General features: G+C 37.7%; 2 protein-coding genes across 2 annotated transcripts in view; both read left to right on the top strand.

Annotated features, from left to right (window-relative positions):
• The window catches only part of LOC111866884 (exostosin-1), a 237,097-nt gene extending 228,372 nt beyond the window's left edge, over window positions 1-8,725 (top strand). The window contains exons 4-7 of the mRNA XM_023856233.2: window positions 2,121-2,375; window positions 3,495-3,860; window positions 4,544-4,794; window positions 6,797-8,725. Coding sequence (XP_023712001.1) covers window positions 2,121-2,375; window positions 3,495-3,860; window positions 4,544-4,794; window positions 6,797-6,977 — 1,053 coding nt within the window. The 3' untranslated portion in view covers window positions 6,978-8,725. The remainder of the gene's footprint in view (window positions 1-2,120; window positions 2,376-3,494; window positions 3,861-4,543; window positions 4,795-6,796) is intronic.
• A 12,422-nt stretch (window positions 8,726-21,147) lies between these two features.
• LOC111866882 (serine/threonine-protein kinase 3) overlaps window positions 21,148-21,617 on the top strand; it is a 48,530-nt gene continuing 48,060 nt past the window's right edge. The window contains exon 1 of the mRNA XM_033752455.1: window positions 21,148-21,282. Coding sequence (XP_033608346.1) covers window positions 21,269-21,282 — 14 coding nt within the window. The 5' untranslated portion in view covers window positions 21,148-21,268. The remainder of the gene's footprint in view (window positions 21,283-21,617) is intronic.

Raw genomic sequence — 21,617 nt, 5'->3', positions numbered from 1 at the left:
AGCAAATATATCAGAGCCGTTCCTTTGCAAAGACTCGGCAAACACGTTCCCGCAGCTACTAATCGACGCGCAACAACAGAGGTATTGTTGGAAATGGAGTTTTCTACTCGGTTCGTGCGAAGAAGTTATAAAGAAACCAATTGAGGTGACTAAGTCAGTTCTGTAAGGAAGTCTGTGAGGAAAAGTTCAGTTGGAAGTATACTTGAACCCGGAGACAGAGGAATAGCCAATGTTAGAGCTTTTACCAGGAAACGTCTAGTAACAGACTGAGAACACTAGACTGTGTGCTCTGTGAACTATAAAGTGTGGAAATAGCGATAGTGATATAGTTGTTTGTAGTTACGACCTGTAAGTGGTTAATAAATCTATTCACGAATCCGAACGCCGTCTGTAGTCACACACGTGTTCTGAGTAGGAGCATGAATGCCGGCTGTTTCGAAGAAGGGGGCGCAACATTTAGTGACAGTAATGACAGTTATTGTCAACAGAGCATCTAAGTGACGTCTGATATGCAGTGTTTGAAAATTTAATCTTTCCAATGTATTGTTATAAAGATATTCCACATCTTAAAAAAGTCTATTGTGGCAAAGGACTGCATGTTTTCTTTTGTGTGCACTCAAGTTTATTGAATAATAAAGATAATAATAATATAATTTGATGTAAGAAGGTAGTATCTTCAAGGGCACCGTTTTGAGATATGTCAATATGAAAGTTCAGAGTGAAATGAATATTTAAAACTGTTATTTTTTAGCACTGTTTGATTCAATTTATGAAATGTTCGACCTTTTGTGAAAGTAAAGTGGCAACGTGCTAATTCACGTGGGAGCCACAGTAGCTCAGTCGGTATAGCTACGAGCTGGATGACCCTCGGTTCGATTCCCGGCAGGGGTAAGAGATTGTTTTCTTCTCTACAGCGTCCAGACCGGCTCTGGAACCCACCCAGCCTCATGGGAACGGGGGTAAAGCGGCCGGGGCGTGAAGCTGATCACTCACCTCCATCTGGTGCCGAGGTCAAGAATGGTGGAGTTATACCTCCACTCCCCCAATATGTCTTCATGGCTTGGTGCATAATTAAGCACAGGGACAGCTTTGCCTTTACTTATACATGTATGATATGGTGATGGAAAAAATAAATACATATTCCGTTCTGTCAGACACATTTATATTTCAAAGGGGCTACTTTCTGGGGTATACTCCATACAGCCTAGTAGAAGTTCTCCGATGTTTCGGAGAAATGTCTTGTTTGAGTCTTCATGATCGAAGAATTAACCAAGCAAGAAATAGGCAACAAGCAGAGCAAGTTTGTAACTGGGTTTATACAAATTTGTATATATGTTTCAGAAAGCTTTTAACAGGTTTTAAATTTAATGAGCAAAGATGACAGGCCTAGCAGTATATTTCAACGTGTGTTACGTGCATAACAACGTATTCAATAGAAAGTTACATTTATATATGGACAAATTGGCACTGGGGCAAATTTTCTCAGAGTACTTCGGTTTCCCCTGCCAGTTCTTATTCCACCGACTGCTCCACATGCATCATCATCTATCATCAGGGGCTGGTACAATAGGCCAAACAGTGGCCGACGTACCAAGTGGACTCAGTCTCACCCCACCCCAAGAAACTAAATTAACTATATACATATATACTGAGCGGGTTCCCAAGTTCCAAGTTGCTGCTGCGTACTTCCCCGCCTGTCCCTCCCGATTTAAATTCGTCAAAAAAAAACCCCCATGCTGTAAAGGCCACCATTCCCCCCCCCCCAAATATTCAATTCCACACAAATTCAGGAAATAAAAATTCCCTCCCCGAATCCGCTACTTTGATCATCCTAACGCCGGGCGAAGCTCCGGGAACCGTCTAACAAAATGATACTCTTTCTCCCCCCACAATAAATTATCTTTCTCCTCTCCCACGTCTTTCCCTTGCACCTACTCTTCCGCTAACCGTGAGATCGTAAATAAACCAGATGTAAACTAGATTGGAATGAGATATTCATTTTTTATCGTCTTCGTCCTTTTCTGTCTAATAATTGTACCTAGTTTTCTAATATAGCCATTTAATTCATTGTGAAAACTAATTTCACGAGCAAGTTTATGGAGCTGTTGATTTTCTTGCAGATAATCCGTGAGCGACTGCCTTCACAACCCTCCAGGGATGGTCTCGTGTGGAATTCATCTCCGGGTGCTCTGCTAACACTTCCTCAGTTCTCCGATACGCTCCGCCACTATCCTTTCTATTTAGACGTGCTTGGAGCAGAGCCTGGCAACAAATTCACGGCTGTCATATATTCTCAGCTAGGGGGACCTGCAGCGAGCACGTCACCTTTATATCGTCTAATTAGGAATGTTGCGCGCAGTGTGTATGTAGCAAGGGTAAGTAAACTGTGTTTAAAATACATTTAAGGTTGCGTTATCATCAGATAATGACATCTTTTGTTACGTAATTATTTTAAAAGTAGCATATTTTATTTTCAACTTACGATAGGAGTCAAAATTGCCATATTAGATATCCCGTTGAACACAGGGACTTTTCTTCCGTGAGGTTGGCTACTCAATGTATGACGTACCCTCAGAGATGTTTTAGACAGTTCACAGTTATGACTTCATAAGCAGTGTGCCGTATGAATATGTGAAGGTAAATATACACACTTTCTAGACCTTCTAGACCTTGAGATTTCACGTTTCCATGCAGTGGATTTTATAATTATGATCTCTGATGTGATGGCGTGTAATCTAATAGATTTTTTTTTTTATATATATATTTTGGAGGAACGTACTGCCTCCATTTTAAGGAAACATTAATTTATGTTTATTTATTATGATTTATTTAACAACTCTGTCAGTAATTCAGACTATGATGGATGGATTGATTGGATGATAGTGATAAATGAACTAGTAACGGTATGGAAGAAAGCTTTTATGGACTAACTGAAGATACTCTTTCACCCTTTGCTTGGAGATACTGAAGAAAATCACAGGATTGCCAGTGTCCCGGCAGAGATTTGAAACAGGCACTTCTCAGATATAAGCTTCAACGCTGTCAGAATTCTTCCTGGAGGGGGGGGGGAGTTAGAAAGTACTTAACAAACTTCAACTCAGGCCACATAAGACCATTGTTACTGATCGCCCTAAAGTATTCTGGATAAAATGTTTTTTTTTTTATAAATAACCTAAATTGTTCATACATGTCTTTTTTGTTTTAAATTGACCTTTTTCTTTTTTCGAAAAGTCCTAGGGGTAAAAATACATGTCACAGTATGTTACAGGGCTGATTTGACATCATTCTGTCGGGCTGGGACAGTTCTGCAGGCTGGTGACAAGGATTTTGTTCCCATTAGGGTATGGTACCAGGTATAACATCCCCTTTATGAAGGGGACTACTCACCTCCATGTAATCTGAAGCTGTAGGATATGTGGAGCCTTGCCTCCATATTCCTGATGTTTAGCAGTTACAGACTTACCTGACCATCACCTCTGGTATGATTCTTTCAGATCGTGATTCTGTGGTCAGGTGAGAAGCCCCCTCCGCCGAGGTCACGGTGGCCGTCGCTGTCGTCCTCAGTTCCATTAAACATTCTTCAGCAGCAACAAGTGCCATATGGAGCTGGGGGCATAGCTGCAGAGCAGCAGTTGCCCCCTGCGGCGAACCAGCAGCAAGTAGGCCGTCCTGCCAGCAGTTCCTCTATCTCACAACGCTTCTATCCGCACCCGCTCATTCAGACAGCTGCCGTTCTTTCCCTAGATGAAGACTGCCTCCTTACGACAGATGAGGTTGACTTTGCCTTTGCTGTCTGGAAATCTTTTCCAGATCGTATTGTTGGATATCCTGCAAGGTCTCATTATTGGGATGATGCAAAGGTTTGTGGAACGGCTACCTCGTCGCTGATCCAACTCGCATTTCAAAGAAGATACACCCCATGGAATCAATTATTTAGTTCAGTGATAAATTAGTTCTTCTATTGGTTAGCCATCTTAGAGACTTATGTCATATGTCATGGCTGTGTTTTTATTTTGGATTAGAAATAAAATTTACTAATTTGTACAGAATGTCCAGAAAGTTACTCTGATGTTTGAAAAGGATATGATTTCTTAACCATTTACACATACTGAGAGAATGAACATTGAAAAGAACGTTAACTCAAAAACTTGCCTCTCAGTAAATTTCCACACACTTTTTTTTTTTGAGGCACAATAAATGTTTAGCTGATAACTTATTTCAACCGGTACATGTCTTGACATCTGTGGAGCTACAGGGTCAATATTTGCAGTGATCTGTTGTTTAAGTTCATGTATATTGGCCACTAATGTACTCATACTCTGCATTATTGACTTAAAATTCTTTAAAAATATCTTATTAAGCAACAATGTTACATGGCACACCACTGTCTCAAATATTGACTTTATAAACTTAATGTATTTACACTAAATTTAAAGTTTTTGATGATGATGTGTCACAATGTTGTAAGACTGCTTTTAAATTTTGTTCACCGTCCTATATTTTTAAAACCACTGCAATTAATGTATGTTTGTCATTTGTTCAGGGCTCTTGGGGCTATACATCAAAGTGGACCAACGACTATTCGATTGTGCTAACGGGTGCGGCCTTCTATCACCGCTATTACAATTTCCTGTACACACATTGGCTTAGCCCTCTTCTGCACAAGACTGTGGAGCAATCACAGAACTGTGAGGATATCCTCATGAACTTCCTGGTCTCGCATGTCACCCATCGACCACCTATCAAAGTGACACAGCGAAAACAGTACAAGGAACAGCCTCCAGGGGGTGCTAGGTTTGTGCTTACTTTATTTCCTCACGAAATACGCATGTTTTTCCAGCCCCATAAGCTAAAATAAAAATGTAATCCTAAAATCAGTGTTTTGAGTATAATAACTTTTTAAACAACAATACATTTATTGTAATTGTTAGATTTAAGGCTTTCAGGGCAGTGACTATGAAGATGTGATGCCGTGTAGTCTTTCCCAAAGTTTCACAGGAATGTATTGGTTTGAAGAATGCTGTCTTCTGGGATGTGGCGCCATGTAGATATTGTTTTAACTGACGTTTCTGAGGAATGTATCACCTCCATCTTCAGGGTATAAGAAATCTGCGCGTGATGAACCAGCGTCAGAAGGTGGCTGCATATCTACACGGCGCCACATCCCAGAAGACGGCATTCTTCATAGTCACAGCCATGAAAACCTCAAATCTTACACAGTGTATTGCATTGTCCTCAGGGTCAAAAAAGTAAACCAAGCAAGCAGCAAGGAACAAACTGTTCTTGCCCCTACCTGCATGCTTGTTGTTGGCTTGATTTACTCTTCAGCCTTGAAGATGGAAGCAGTACATTCCTCTGAAACATCTGTAAACTTCTACCACACTACATATCGTCACATACCTGAAGAAAATACTCTTCTTCTATTTTCTCGCTGTCTTGCTGTCTGTAAGCGAAGAACATAAAGAAAGAGCGACGTTCTGTGGGGAATATTTGGATTTCAGAGGAGTGAGTGATGAAATGGAAAAAAGTAATAATAATAATATTCGTGACCTTGTAATATGAACAGTTTCACCACAGCCTTTGATGTCCGAATGTGTATCATGTGATTGACACTTGATCCTATATCCCTTAATTAAAAAAAAAAAAACTCTGTGGCCTGTATCTGTAAGCAAACTATACCGACCGAGCGACCGCTGCTTCTCGGTGAAGTTAGTGCCGACTTTTGCGGATAGAGGGTGTCGCGTGGTCAGCGCAACAAATCCCCACAGCCATTAATATCGGTTTTCTAGACTGTATATCCCTTAATTACATATTTCAAAACGAAACTTTCCTTTTGTTCACAATTTATATGTAAGGGACAGACACAGACTGCGCCTCTGAAAGAACCTGGTGTCCAGCAGAAGGTTCAGAATGTCGTTTTTATCGTGTCATGTGAGATGTGACGCCATGTAGCCTGGTAGATTGTTGCCAGAATTTTAGAGGAACCTGCTCCTTTCACATTCAGAGTAGAAGAAATGAGCAATGTTTTCATCCAAAGCGTTGGTATCCGTCTACCAGAACACAGCAGCACATCCCACAACAGATTCTTCATCGTCGCCATCTCACATTATTTGTACCCTGCAGAGAATATCTGTAGGGTGATCGAGTCAAGGAGGATGAAAGAGCGAGCATGACGTATGCAAAATTTTAATGAGAAAATCTCAGATAAAGAAAACAGAAAACATAGACATAGTTGACTATTAAACTAGATCTTTAAAACTGCAATATGAAGACGTGGATAGGACTCATCTGGCTCACAACATGGACCAGTGTGAACATGGTAATAAACCATCAGGTTCTGTAAAAATGGGGAATTTTTCGACCATCTGAGCAGCTATTAAAAGGTAAAAGTGAAGCTCTCCCTGTAAGAGGCTGTGGAGGCCAGTAGGGTTCTGAGAAATCAAGGCTCCTGCATTTTCTAGACATTTGGCTAACAGATGGCAGTGAGGTAGTCAGCCTTACGCGCCTGCCGCCTATTACTCATTTCTGTTAGAGGCTGAGCCGACCCCAGGGCCATAGGGCAGCTGGAAGGATTAGGTAAATTGAAAAAAATCCACCTCCTTGGGACTCAAACCAGCAACTTTCTGGCTTGTAATATAGTGCCTCAACCAACTACACTACTGCATGTCCCCTGAGCAGCTATTTGCTTCTCAAGAAATGACACTGCTGAATGGAGTTAGTTTTATTTGTTGTATTTCATCTGAAGTTTACATTCTGACTTCCAGCTCACAATGCTCATTTCTGTCCGTCGTTCCAGGTCACCGTGGAATGACCCAGATCACTTCATCCAGCGCCAGACCTGTCTTAATACATTCGCTGCTGTGTTTGGTTACATGCCACTCCTCCGCTCAAACATGCGTTTGGACCCTGTGCTTTTCAAGGACCCTGTATCGAACTTGAGGAAGAAATACAGGCAGATTGAACTTGTTGGCAGCTAGTACAGGGAGAGTGGTGTGTGACATCCTGAGGCCACATGAACCCTGTACAGAATCACCAGGCTTCTATTTTATTGTGGAAATTGTGAAACATAATGTAAAGTTTTGTCTCACCTTATTACAAATTTAGTATGACAATGATTACTGCTTGTGTCAGGTTTAATTTATGTTTGACATTTGAGGTTCTCACAGAAGTAAGTACTAAGATTACAGTCTTCTGGGATGCTTTCAGAAAAGCACATTTTATGCTGGGATAATCAATAATCTGCCATCTGACCTCAAAGTCTTGTGAATGAATAATCACAATTTAAAATAGCACTAAAACAATACATAAACACATGCTCATTCTTCTCTGTTGATGAATAATTATTGTCTGTAAAAAAAATTACTCATCCATTTGGATGTTGTTTGAATAGCCTTGTGTGCAACCACTGTGTTTTGTTGGATTTTCTTATGTAAAAACTTCAGTTGTACAGTACGCATGTTTTTATATTTATATGACATATTCCACATCCTACAGTCATTTTGACTAACTTTGGATACAGGGAATGCAATGCAATGCAATGCAGGTGGCAAGTTGCTTCCATGGTTCCCTGCTTGGTTTACTCTTCAACCCTGAAAATGGAGGCAACATTTTGCTCTGAAATGTCAGGCTGCCTCCAAACTACACCCTGTTATAACACAGAAGACATACCATTCATACACACCACCATGAGAACCTCAAATTTGGCAGGAAACACACATTTTCTGTTGCTGTCATAGGATCATTTCTGTCCCGTCTGCTCTTACTCATGACTTCAGAATCATTCAGATAATGTTTGCAGCCTCTCAGTTTATGTAATATGAAAAAATATTGCAAAAGAAACTTACCAGTTCTAAAGGAGTCACAGTAACTCAGTAAATATAGCGAAGGTCTATTAGCTTGACAGCCTGGGTTCGATTCCAGGAAAGGTACGATTTTTTTCTCTTCTTCACAGAGTCCAGACCGGCTCTGGGACCCACCCAGCCTCCTGTCCAGTGGATACCGGAGGCTCTTTCCCCAGGGGCGAAGTTGACCACTTACTTCAATCAAGTGTAAAGGTCAAGAACTGTGGAGTTATGCGTTCCTCCATTCCCACATATGTCTTCATGGCATAGTGCTTAATTAATTAAGCACAAGGACTGCTTTAACTTTTTACCAATTCTAAAGGGTTCTGACATTGGTATATTATAAGATCAGAGTGTTTCTTAATTTTTTGCGCCAGTCTGTGCATGCCTGTCATTCAAAACAAAGACCCTGCTTCTGAAACATTGAAGAATCATCAGCCAATGAACGACAGAGAATTGTTTGGAATCTTCGTGGTGTGTAGCCACATCAGAAAAAAGCAGCTGGAACATTTCAAGGAAAGAGAGTCAAGTTGCGGCAGATGTGCACAGCCAACGCAGAAAGAAACGGGCAGAAATAGTGATCGCTCTAAATCGCAAATTAGTCGAGTATGGAAGATGGCGGAAGAGAAGACTAAATTGACTGAGCAGTGGCATAATTAGTGGACCAAGAACTGATTTCGAGATCATAAATGGCTACTGACAGTGAAACAGTAACTGCTCAGAATAATGATGAATATTACAGTATAAACCACTGTCAGAACCATTGAAATCTTTATGGACCAAATAGTACCACTCATGTTTCAGAACATTGAATGATTTATTACACATATCACAAGAACACTCTTCTCCAAATATAATTAGAATGATCAAGTCAAGGAGGATGAGGTGGGCAGGTCATGTAGCACGAATGGGGGAGACGAGGAATGCGTATAGGATATTGGTGGGAAAGCCAGAAGGAAAGAGACCACAGGGAAGACCAAGGCATAGGTGGGTGGACAATATTAGAATGGATCTTAGAGAGAGAGGATGGGATGGTATGGATTGGATAGATCTGGCTCAGGATAGGGACCAGTGGAGGGCTCTTCTGAACACGGTGATGAACCCTTGGGTTCCATAAAATGCTGGGAAGTTCTTGAGTAGCTGCAGAATTGGCGGCTCCTCCAGAAGGGCTCAGCTCCATGAGTAAGTAAGTAAGTAAGTATCAACAAGAACATGGATGCTCTGCACTATGTATGCTTGAGTTTACTGTGATCACTGAATGATTTATAACACATCACAAGATCCAGTTTCCAGATCTTTGGAATACTAGTTGGTAGGCAAAGTCCACAAACCCAGTCATACTAAGTGTAATATACCAGTGTTAAAACCCTTTTGAAATCCATCTTGACCTGTGTCGTATCTTGATTCTTTCCCCTTTTTTTAATTCACAAGATTTTCTATTTATGCCCATAGTTTGTATTGCTATGAATGTCTAACATCGGCTCTGAGAACAATAAATATTACAGCAAAAGTGAATTTATGTCAGAGCCCAGCAAGTAATAATAAATTTTGATTTCCTTTCATACAGGTGAAAGTAACAAATATGCATATATCTGCTCACCAACTTCAGATCTCCTTGATTAAGCCCATTGGCTTCTTCTGCTTTAGAATTACTTTCGAATGCGTGATTTTTTCCTCTTTTAAGACGTTCAGTAGAACTCCATGGTTGTGGGATCAGCCCTTTACATAATCTTTTCGTGCACAGGGCAATATAAGGCATAAACATGTGGGCACACAATCATGACCAGGATTCAGACCTGCAATCAAGTGGTCCCTGACTATGCACACAATCATATATTCCAGGGAAAACATTTCACATAACCAATAGATATTTAAATTCTGTTGATTGAATGATAAATGGTCAACTGATGTATTTTAAATTAATAGTGAAAGGGTCAAAATTTGGAAGTTTGCATATGCTTGGTATGTTTTGTGTATGATAGGTTTATTTTTAACATTTATCATCTCAGCATAGAGGATATGAATCTCATAATGCTTTGGTGCTGATGGCTGGATTTTAAGATTGGGGTAATGGTATTTGTATTGAAAACACTGAGGAACAGTGTCTGTAGTGTGTGGCACAAAATTCTTCATACACATCCAACATTAATGGTACTCTGTTTATTAATTATTATAATGGTTCTAATAAGTCACGTAATTATAGTAACATTGTAAAGGGCGATCTGTTTCAATGCCTTTTTATATTCCAGCCTGTATCAAATGAAGTCAGCATAAATTTACATATAAAATAATAAGTTTGATTCATGATATATCTCAGTGGTACATAAATGCCCATAACATAGTCGGTAACCATTTGTGACTTACAGAAACCATTTTGCTGTTTACCAAAACAAAACAAAAATTGCAAAAAATTATGTTCTCATAGCATTGATTATAAAAATGGGGGCAAAATAGCTATGTAGTCTGGTATAATATTACCAGTGTTCCAGAAGAATGTGCAGCCTTCAACATTAACAAATGCATATTGCATTACTCAACACGTCAGTTCCTGATACCGAGTCAGAAACAGTCTTTGAAATATCAGCATATTGCCACACAAGTCACTCATGAAGACTTCTTTGCATAAATTGAAAAATTATCTTTTTACTTCAGTTTAGTTCTATTAGTTCCTTCCCATTTATGGATGCTTCCATCACTACCTGAATCCTTCCCAGTTAGACAGTGTTGTGAGATCACTAATATAAATTAAACTTATGCACTATCATCATTAATATAAGCAATTATTTGTTTAACCATTTATTTGTGTGTATGTTCTTGTGTGCATCTGCTTGTACTTGTTGGTAATTTGGAGTAAAGAATTGTCCAAGGACATATGTATGTATATATGTAACCCAAACAGACCTAACCTAACCAAGCATGTGTACATTTCTAGCACAGAAAAGGTTAAAGAAGCAGCTATCAGTAAAACTTAGAGAATGTGAAAGTTTTACTTACAAAAAGGTACATCATACTTGGCATATGTCATACAATATTTCTCCAAATAATCAGCCCAATTCTCTGTTGCCACTTATAACATATTTATGTCTTTATTTCATGTGCACACTGACTTTAAGTTGTGGTTTATTTTCTTTTAATTACCATTTATTGATAAGAAAATCAAATTTTCATAAAATTGAAATGACTGTATTTATGTTAATCAAATTCAGTTTGTATCATTTCACCATCAAGGAAGTTTTATTATTGTAATGAATGTTGTTATGATTTTTATGTTTTAGTTTTGTTGGTGTAAGAACAGTCATAACTTTGGCACCAATTTCTCAATATCGCGGCACCTCTAAACATTAACAAATTTATTGCCATTTCTGTTACCTGACAGTTTTAAGTTTATTATATGTCAGTACTGATTCTGTCAAGTGAGGAGCTGTTGCCATTGTGTACTTAAATGCCCTTGGCTCCTACAGATATTACTTAAATGCAGAGGAACTTTCAAGTGTAGCTTGCAGAAGCTCAAAAGAGTCAAAATGTACAGTAGTTTCTGATTGTTTCTCATTTGTTCTCGTTGAATATATTAAGCCTATTTTTCATGGAAATGTGACAGGTATGGAGGTAACATCCTGGTATGGGAGAATCACAATGAATGTGTTAATATTTTTACACTTAATTTATGAAATAAACTTGTGGCTAACACTGAGAACTTTATGGGACATATATGCAGCTTGCAGGTTATGGGTTTTATACCACTGCTCTAAAGTTAACCTTTACCAGAACTATAGGAATTACATACACTTGTGTTTAGAAATGAGGGCAGTTGTCATACAATTAGTACTGAAAATTTCTAGTAGAGTTATGGTAGCTAAGTAGTGAAGAGTGAATATTGGCCTGGATTCACAAAAATATGATATCTTACAGCATAAAGAACACATTTGAAAGTGGACCTATGTCTTCCCATTTTCATTGGATGTAGTTCAAATTGCTGTAGTATACTTGTTTTGTAGGTTAGTTGTCCCTGTGTTCTTATTTTTTTATGCTGAAAGTTATTAGAGTTGTTCAAATGAATTCAGTTCATAGTGCTGTGTGCATTATCCCAGCAGTTGACCACAAGCTGTTCAACAGGATGGGTACATTAGAGCAAGCAGGAGCAGCGAATGCCTCAATGCCCATGGGTACTATTTTTAATATTGTGTACTCCTTTACCCAGAACAGTCTCAGAATGGGTTTCACTTAAACACTCCTCATAGAAAGTTGTATGCACAAATGTTAGTTATAATTCAGATTCAAATTAAATAACTAATAAAGATAATATTTCCCAGTGCCTAAGCACCATCACATTAAGGAGTAAAGATGGCATGGAGGGAAATTTCCCTATGTTCTGCATACACCTGTTGCTCAGTAGAGATGGTTGGTCTGCTTTAACATTTCCATTGAGGAATGCTCTCTCAGTATCCACAAAGTAGTGTTGGTGGTGAGAACCTGAACTGTTCTATGGAAGATGGAAACTATTTCAGTGTCTTAATAATACTTCATATCTGTAAACCATGGTACTGCACTCTTCTGTGATGTGACAGCATGTAGTCTGGTAGATGGTTTCAAACATTTCAGAGCAACTTGCTCCCTACATTTTCTTTCCTGAAGATTGATACAGTAGGTTCCTTTGAAACATTGGCAACCATCTACCAGACATGAATGCCCAGAAGACTGCAATATTAATATTCATGCTATGAGAATCTCACATCTCATGAAGAGATTTCTCTGTCTGCCACCAAGTTTAGACCAGCTGTATGATCCACTTAGATTCCCATCAAGAGATAATAGTGATTTTACTCCGAGGCAAAGCAACCAGAGTTTCAAACTGACAACATGCTTCCATGTAATGTTGACATCTAGAATTCTTGGTGGTTTCCCTCTGCTCTAAGGCCTTTACATAATGGCCTACCCACCAGACTACACAGTGTTACATCCCAGAACCTTGTGATCTTTAAGAATCAGTAATATGTATTGCAGGATAACAGATATTTGTGCATACAGTGTATGATTGACAGACTAGCACTTGCATGTTGAATGTGTTACTGCGATGAAGTCTTCTCAGATAATCGGCCATGTGACGGTGGAGTTAGTATCCAGCATTTGAAGAGTGTCTCTGTCTCCAATGTTAGGGGTTCACGTGATAAGTGACACAACCACATGTCAGATTTATATGAAAAACATGTACTGGGGACTTCTTGGATAGGACTCCAACCTCCAAGAGCACAGATGAACTCCAGATGATGGACACAGAGACAGTCTTAAAAACACTGCATACTAACACAATCTCTAGAGGCCGCACCATAATTCAAGCGGTTAGTCACTGGCTTCCCACCGTGGCGGCCCGGTTTCGATCCCGGATCTGGTCAAGTGGGATTTGTGGTGGACAAAGTGGCACTGGGGCAGGTTTTCTCCGAGAACTTCGGTTTCCCCTGCCAATCTTTGTTCTGCCAATTGCTCCACAATCACCCTCACCTATCATCTGGAGCTGGTACAATAGGCCAGAAATGGCCGCAGTACAAGGGACTTAGTCCCACCCCACTAGCAATAAAAAAAAGCACAATCTCTACATAGCTGATGGCTGAAGAAGACTTTAATACATACATATGCCCAGAAATCTTCAAGTCAAATGTGTCGCTGTTATGACATTCAAGCGAGGTAAAAACAAATGAAATGAACAAAAATATAAGAGGCAGCTGAAATTTCTTTCCACTGCCAAGTCCATATTCATGAGGCCATATCTAATGTTTCCTTATAAGAATATTGTCATGTGTAGCTATATTGTATGAAGTAGGTAATTTTATTATGTGTAGTGCTGGCTGGAGGGAAGAGTCCATTTGTAATGAGAAGAAGGCGTTTTGTGCTCTTCTTTTTCTGATGGTTATGTCTGTAAATGTAAAGTCCTTAATGGTGCCAGAATAATCAGTTTTTATTAATTTACAATTTTTAATGAGAGATTTTTTTTTCCTTCAGATGGAAGACTGGACTTAATTTTAGTAATCATTGTATGACCAACCAGATGAATGTGATGAACTTTATCATATCTTTTTATTTATTATAGTTACCTTTTCTGGATACAGTTCATCGTGTTTTCTGTATCAAAAATCACAGTAATTGTTGTCACAGCTTTTTAATTTTAGCTACCATCATCTGCTGTGGGACTACACAACTTGGAAAGTGAGCCCTAATTTTTCAATTTATGTGACTTGTGATTTATTTTAAAGAAAGAAAATTAATTCCACTGTTTTGTATCATTGTGTGTTTTGCATAATTTTACCTTCTTTCCATCTCATCTTTTGTTCACACCAATGTAGGTCATGACAAATATCAAGACATAATTCAGCACACTGCCAGCAGATCATAGAGATAGCTTCTCTTGTTACATCATAATCTGTGACTTCATATATGTAATAACTTCAGAGATAAATTGCTGGAACTTCAGCAGTAATCTGTGTAAGAAACTTGTAATGTTGAAGCTGCTATGATTGTGCAGGGATAGGTGTTAAGCATTGCATGATGAAATAAAGCAGCGATAAAACCAGAGGTAATATCAAAGTTTTAGAAATGTTTGTGATTGTACAACAGTATGTTCAACATTTTTTTTTCAACAGTAGCATTGATTGTGCTGATATATATCATTGTTTAAGGTTAGATTAATAATATCCATCTTCAGGGCAAAGTCTTGTATGCAGTCTCCATGATCGAGTTCACGTTAATTTTAAGTCACGGAAACTCATAATTCCTCAGACACAAAGCAAACCAGCTCACAACAAGATGGTGGCAGTGCGCAGAAATTAAAACATATCTCCTAGACAGGTTATATTTGATTCTGTACGTAAATGTTTACTTTGTTTTATTCCTCAGGGACTTGGTGAATTGCACCATTTACCAGTAATGTTTTCACCAAATGAAGATATGAAATACAGTGATAGAAATGTCCCTTGCTAATTTAAATGCCATAACAAATGTCTGTCTGCTTATGCTGTTCTTTCTTTTAAACTAAATTATGAATTAATTTCTTCTCAGATCATGTATCCAACAAAATGTGGCTTCTGCTTGTGAAGGAAAGTTGAGGCTTCTAAATTATAATTACAGATCAACTACAAATGTTTCTGAAGATCTGATGAAATATAGTTCTAAATTATGACTTGTTTATTGAGCTTTCTTCAGTGTTTCTAAACTGAGAACTTTGTGGTCCATGAGTAAAGTACTGGCCTTCCATACTGAGGTACTCAGGTTTGAAGCACTGCAGATTTTTCTTTATATCTCACCAGTGACAGGCTCAAAACTTTTTGACTACAAGGGGGCCTGTACTGCGTCTCACATTAAACTGAAAGTTTGCTGTGCCTGGTATCTCCTTCATCTTCACTATGATCCTCAATGGCAACAGTGAAATTCCACCCATTGGGAGCTCACTGTATTGGCCCTTCTCACACAGACAGAGGCCAAGGTTGTCAAAAGCTGCACATATATATGTTTGAGTACTTCATTTCTTTACCCCATGTGAATCATATTTATGTTCCATATTAGATATTTTTGTAGTTGGTAAAACTGTTAAATAAGTTCAGCCATATTTGAGCTAAATGTCAATGTTTCTGAGATTTGCTTTGTCAGCAATGGGGTTTACCGTAATGCAAGCAGAGCATGGCCATGAAACATTGTTTTGTAGCTCAACCTTTACACTTCTGATCACCTGAGAGGATTTAACTGCATTTATTCACTGCGAAAGCTTCAAATCCTACATGTTAAATATATTATTTATAGAATGTGTAGTTTTATTTCTTTAAATAGCAGATATTGTTCCGTGTCAAAGTTTCTCATTAGTAGCACTGGAAGTGTCACTGATGAAGTGCCATAATATTTTGTTTAAATGTGCCTCAAATGTTACATTATCAGCTGCAAATGTCCTTGTGTGATCTGTCTGTAAAGGTGAAGGTTTAATATGTCACTGCAGAATTAATGTAGAACATAAAAAATAATTAATTTAGTTTGGGATAAAACAATAATTTAAATACTAACATGTGAATGTACACATCACATCACATATATTGTATTCCATTATTAATGTCTACTAAGAAAGTATGGTTATTGGTAACGTAACATATTAGAATGGCCACTTTGTTTACATTATTTACTATGTCACCAGAAAGTAATACATCATTATACGAAGAAGCAGGTTGGAATAGTAGTAATACTGTATACTTGTATTCAGGGGTGCTCAGTTCAAATCTCAGCTGGGGCACTAGCTAGCCTGACTGAGATTTTTGTGATTTTCATCGATCCCTCCAGACAAATGCCAGGATAATATCTCAATTAGGCCATGACTGCTTCCTTCCAAGCCCTTCTCAATTCATCATTCTCCAGTCATCCTATGATTCAGTGCTGTGCAATCTGAGGTACTGGCAGTATCATAAAATAAGCCACAAAAAGAGATCTATTGTATGGAAAGGTGAATTACATAATCAGCACTAAGTAACCTCTGTAGATAATTCAGAATAAATAGGTATATTGAAGAATAGACGTTTACCAGAACGATGCATGGTTTCTCTAAGTGAAAAAAAAAAAAAACATAAAATCTTAATAAAAGTTGTGGTGAAATTGAAAGAGTGTTTGCTCTGTCTCTTGTATAATATATATCTCATATTCTTCTGTCATGCTATTTATTCCCACATTAATTGTGCTCTTCTCATCAGACAACTTTTTGTATGATGATGTGGCATTTCTAAAAAAAAAAAAGAAGGAACAATGTTGTAAGCAGTCTTTTAATTTTTTATACACATGCATTCACTCGATATAAATTTCTTTTATTTAAATCATATATTCTTTACCATCACTGTACAACATATCAGTCTTAATCAATTAAAATTTAGTTAACCAAAGATATTTTGAATTGTTACAGTTCATATGCAGGGGCCATTCAAATAATTTAAATATGTAAGACCTACTAGAATTTGAATGTGAAGATTTTGTATGTTGTATTGCAGTGGTAAAAATATATATATATATATATATATCATTTTTATATAATAAATATTGGTATAATTTCAATGTGAAATTGATTTATTTACAATAGTAAACCAAATTTATTTTAAGAAACATAATATGATGAAATTGTGTACTTCAGAAACCAACAGTGTTGCAATGAAGAAAATGTCACTAATATAGCATGGAATTTTAACATGTCAAATAATTAAATATGGTTCATACTTGTATTATCATCCTACCAACTTGTAAAGTCTTGACTTTAAATTACGAAAGAAATTTCTACTATCGTTGCCATTGATTTTAGAGGTAGGAAATTTCATGTGCCCTTTCAGAGTGTTTAAGGGCTATTTGAATTGCAGAAAGATTAGATATCTACGGTTTTCTGCATGCTGCTAGAATTTAAAGTGTGGAATTAGTGACATTTTAAAAGAAGGAAATTTATCACCATTGACATATGAAAAATGCATGTGCCATTTAATGTCCATGATGTAAACTTATTCTAATTATTTTGTAACTTTTTTTTTTTTGGGCTGAAGAGGAAGGTTGCATTCTGAAGTCCCAGTGCCACAGTGAACTGTAGAGAAACATTTGTTTTTGACCATATTGTAGTTAGAACCAGGATAGCACGCTTGGTTTAGCAACTGGTTACAGACTGGACAGCTGAAGGGTCAGAGTTTAAATCTCGCTAAGGGCAAGTTTTTCTCCTCTCTTTGTCATCCAAATGGCTCTGGGGCCCACCCAGCCTAATATCCAATGGGTACTGCGGCCCATTTCCCAGGGGTGAAGCAGCTGGGGCAAGAAACTGACCACATGTCCATTCTTTTCTGTCATTTCCCTTCTGCCTCCATCTCTTCACTTCCAACTTCCCCAAACCTTTTATCAGTCATCCTATGGCATTCCCACTTTTCATCTACCTTCAGGTTTATTTTATACAATTTTCAAAGCCACCCTTGTTTTGTTCTGTTCTGATCATATTCCCCAAATTTCTCCTTTCAATCTGCTACCAGATAAGGGGTGTGTTTTATGATTCTGTCAATTGTTTGTTAGTTACATCTGTCACACCCATAAAATAAAATAAATACCTTTATTATAAAGGATAAGGGGCACACGGTAGCGTAGTGGTTGAGGAGCTATGCTACAAGCCAGAAGGTCGAGGGTTCAAATCCTGATGAGGTCATTGGATTTTTTTTAGTTGACCTAATCCTTCCAGCCACACCAGGCCCTGGGGTTTACTCAGCCTCTAACAGAAATGAGTACCAGATATTAATTAAATAATTTTCCTGGGGAGTAAAGCGCGGCCGGCACGTAGGGCTGACAACCTTACTGCCATCTTTGAGCTGATTGTCTAGACAGTGTGGGACCCTCAACGCCTCACAACCCTATGGGCCTTAACGGCCTGGTACGGGGTTAGCTTTACTTTTCTCATAAAGGATAAAACAATTCCATTCAGTGTGACTGTTGAAGTTTTTCTTGTTTCAGTTCTTCATGCCCTTACATGTTTCGGTCCCTATAGACCATCATCAGAGGGACATCGATTCTCTTTGGAAACCACTATTACAATAGGTGTTCTGAGTGTTAAAATACATACACATACAATGTTTGTAATGCACAATATATACAAAATCTAAAGTTTTCACAACTATAGCGGCCGTCTTGGTATATTAAAGTTTTGAAAAACTTTTGTTATTTAAGTTGAAATTTATAAACCAAGTAGGTTTAAAAAAGTTAAAAACTTCAACGGTCACACTGGACGGAATTGTTTTATCCTTTATAATATTGTTAGTGTGACGGACCAGAATGAAACAAATTAAATACCTTTGTAACGAAACTTTTACAGAAATGTCACCTTATTTGATGGTGATATAATTTTGGAGTATTTTAAAATCTATTCCCTCTTTACTCAATATAATTGTGTTCGTGTGGGAGTTGGTATACATCCCACCAGTGGCAGAGCATTCATGCCAACCATGGTACCCTGTCTGACACTTCAAAAAAAAAAGTGTTATGTATGGTTCACTGGTGCCCCACACACTGGCAGGAGAAATTCCATCATCCTTAAGCCCATCACAGGTGTTGTTAGCCAGTTCCTTCAGCCGTTCATGAATGTGGATGCAATTAAAAGAGAAATTACGAAGGATGGAGTGCATGATGTTTCAAGCTATCACATTTAGCCAAATGAGAAATGTTAAAACATATCAGTTGTGTGGATGCTTGCAGGGTGTAGAATGTTCTCTGTATGACTTGGTATTTCGCTAACACTTTTGCGATAGTCATGCTGTGATGTTAAAGTACAGTATAATTCTATTGAAACTTAGTCTTATATGTGAAATATTTTCAGATATGTAAACCTCCCTCTTTTATTGCCAGCCAATTCCTTAAGGGACCCAAAGCTTTGGGATGTATAAAGGGTCATTCAGTGTTTATGTGGAGATCCTAAATATTACATTTGTTCCAATGCTCGTAAACTAAATTCTGTGCCATTTTAACTTTTGTGGCATACTTATAGATGTATGTTTGGAGGTGTAGTTGTTACGAATGAGTGTCAATCAGTTTTGTAGCTGTTTGTTATATTGCCACTGGTTGATAACCGAATGAATTGTTATCTTTCGAGTTAAATAACACATGTGTTTTGTACAGTTTTGTACGAAAAAGATATACATACAGATCCTATACATATATAGTAATGATGTAAAAAGTAACCAAATGTATATGTTCATTCCGAAAGAAAATATGATTTAGCAATAAAAATTAAAATGTGATTTAAAAAATTATTAACTATGGAAGTCCTGTGTCCTTATTCCTTACTGTCTTGAAACTATGTGGTATAGTATTTTGGAGATGTTTCAGGAGAATGTTTTACTTCTTAAAGGTGCAAGAGTATACTGAGGACGCAAAATTGGTTTAGATTTAGGAACATGGATTAATGTAACTGGGAACTAGAGTGAACCAGTAAGAGTAAAGAGCACTGAAAATTCTTAGAATGTATTCTGTAACGCATCTGTCGGCCTTTACAGATGGTTTTGAATTAAAGCAAGAAAAAAAAATCTTTTCTAGCTGCATATGTTTTTACCAAAACTTTTGAAACTGACATCCCAGTGACAGGTGGTATACAGCGGAGACCGCTGTAACAGTAGTTTTCTAAACTTGTATTTTGTAAGTGTTGGAGTGTATGTTATATTTTAGCGTCCTGTTACACTGATTCATGTCCATGGTTTATGCTAAGCGTCTTACAGTGCATACACTTTTCACCTTATTCTTCACTTCCACACTACATGTTTCAGCACTAATGTGCAATCCTCAGGTGTCTTCATGCACGTTAAACTATTGTACTGCATGCCATGTCTTCATTCTAAAATGACTAAAATCTGTATTCGTCATATATGTTGATGAATTCTAAATAATAAAACTTTTCAGGATTTATTTGTGTATCATGTTCTGTGTTGTGTTTTGCTCCTGTTACTGCATGCGTTGTACTGTTGAGCAGTACAACAACGCATACAGTAACAGGAGCAAAACACAACACAGAACACGATACACAAATGTATGTAGGAAGAATGATCACATAAAAGACGATTGGCGTAATTCGCGTGTTTGAGTGCGACGTAGGAAGAATCCTGAAAAGTTTTATTATTTAGAATTCATCAACATATATGACGAATACAGATTTTAGTCATTTTAGAATGAAGACATCATGGCATGCAGTACAATAGTTTAACGTGCATAAAGACACCTGAGGATGGCATATTAGTGCTGAAACATGTAGTGTGGAAGTGAAGAATAAGGTGAAAAAGTGTATACACTGTAAGAGGGTTAGCATAAACCATAGTTGGAGTGTATTTCAGCTGGGACCCCAGTTATCATGATTGAGGTATACTGTCATTTCCCTAGGACAAATGTCAACATAAGATCTAATCAGCCATAATCATTTCTTTTCAAATCCTTCCAAATTCTTCAGTCATTATACGATGCAATGCTATATGGTCTAGTGTTTAGACTCTGGATATTGACAGCTTGAAAATGAAAAAGGGACACAATAATTAGGCACCTTTTTAATTTCAATTATGTATTTTTTCTTTATTTGTACTGTAGAAAACAAGCGATTATGTGAAACAAACTCATTCAGTTATCACCAGATATGCCCCATATGGACACAGGAAAACATATTAATGCTAATCACTGCGTTTTACGAGTTGACGCCGTGTAATTTGGTAGAAGGAACTATCGCCATCCTGTGAATTCGAACATGAGAATTTAGCGCCTTTTAACCAACAGCAGTTGGTAGGATTGTTATTCAATCATGGAGGGCTGGACGTAACATCGCTACATAAACTTTATATTTTGTGAATTTTAACTTATTACATGATGAAAACATAATTTTATTATATTCTATTTCGAAGAAAAACCTGATCAACAAACCCTAAATGTCTTCCAAAAGGTCAGTACTGGTTTGAAATAAACATTTTCAGAATCAGAATGTTCCCATTTAATGTTTAAGAAATGTAAAACAAATGACAATGAATCAGCTTCCTTGTAATGCTGCTATATTATTTGAGTGTTTATTTGATTCGTAATGACAGCAGATGAGACTGTTTATCAGCCGTACCGTAGCTGAGTGACAATCTTTTGACTGTGACAGATATGAGGTTAGGATATTAAGGTATGCCCCTTCAATCATCTGGGGTGCATTTGCTTTACTTTAATGTTAATTTTTACTACAGTTGCATTGTATAGTATTCAGCACGGAGATATATTTTATTCATCTGTTAAATG

Source organism: Cryptotermes secundus, unplaced genomic scaffold (genome assembly GCF_002891405.2).
Source record: "Cryptotermes secundus unplaced genomic scaffold, Csec_1.0 scaffold673, whole genome shotgun sequence".
NCBI classification, from domain to species: domain Eukaryota; kingdom Metazoa; phylum Arthropoda; class Insecta; order Blattodea; family Kalotermitidae; genus Cryptotermes; species Cryptotermes secundus.
The sequence above is the reverse complement of the archived record's forward strand: the minus strand, read 5'-3'. Positions and strand labels throughout refer to the sequence as shown.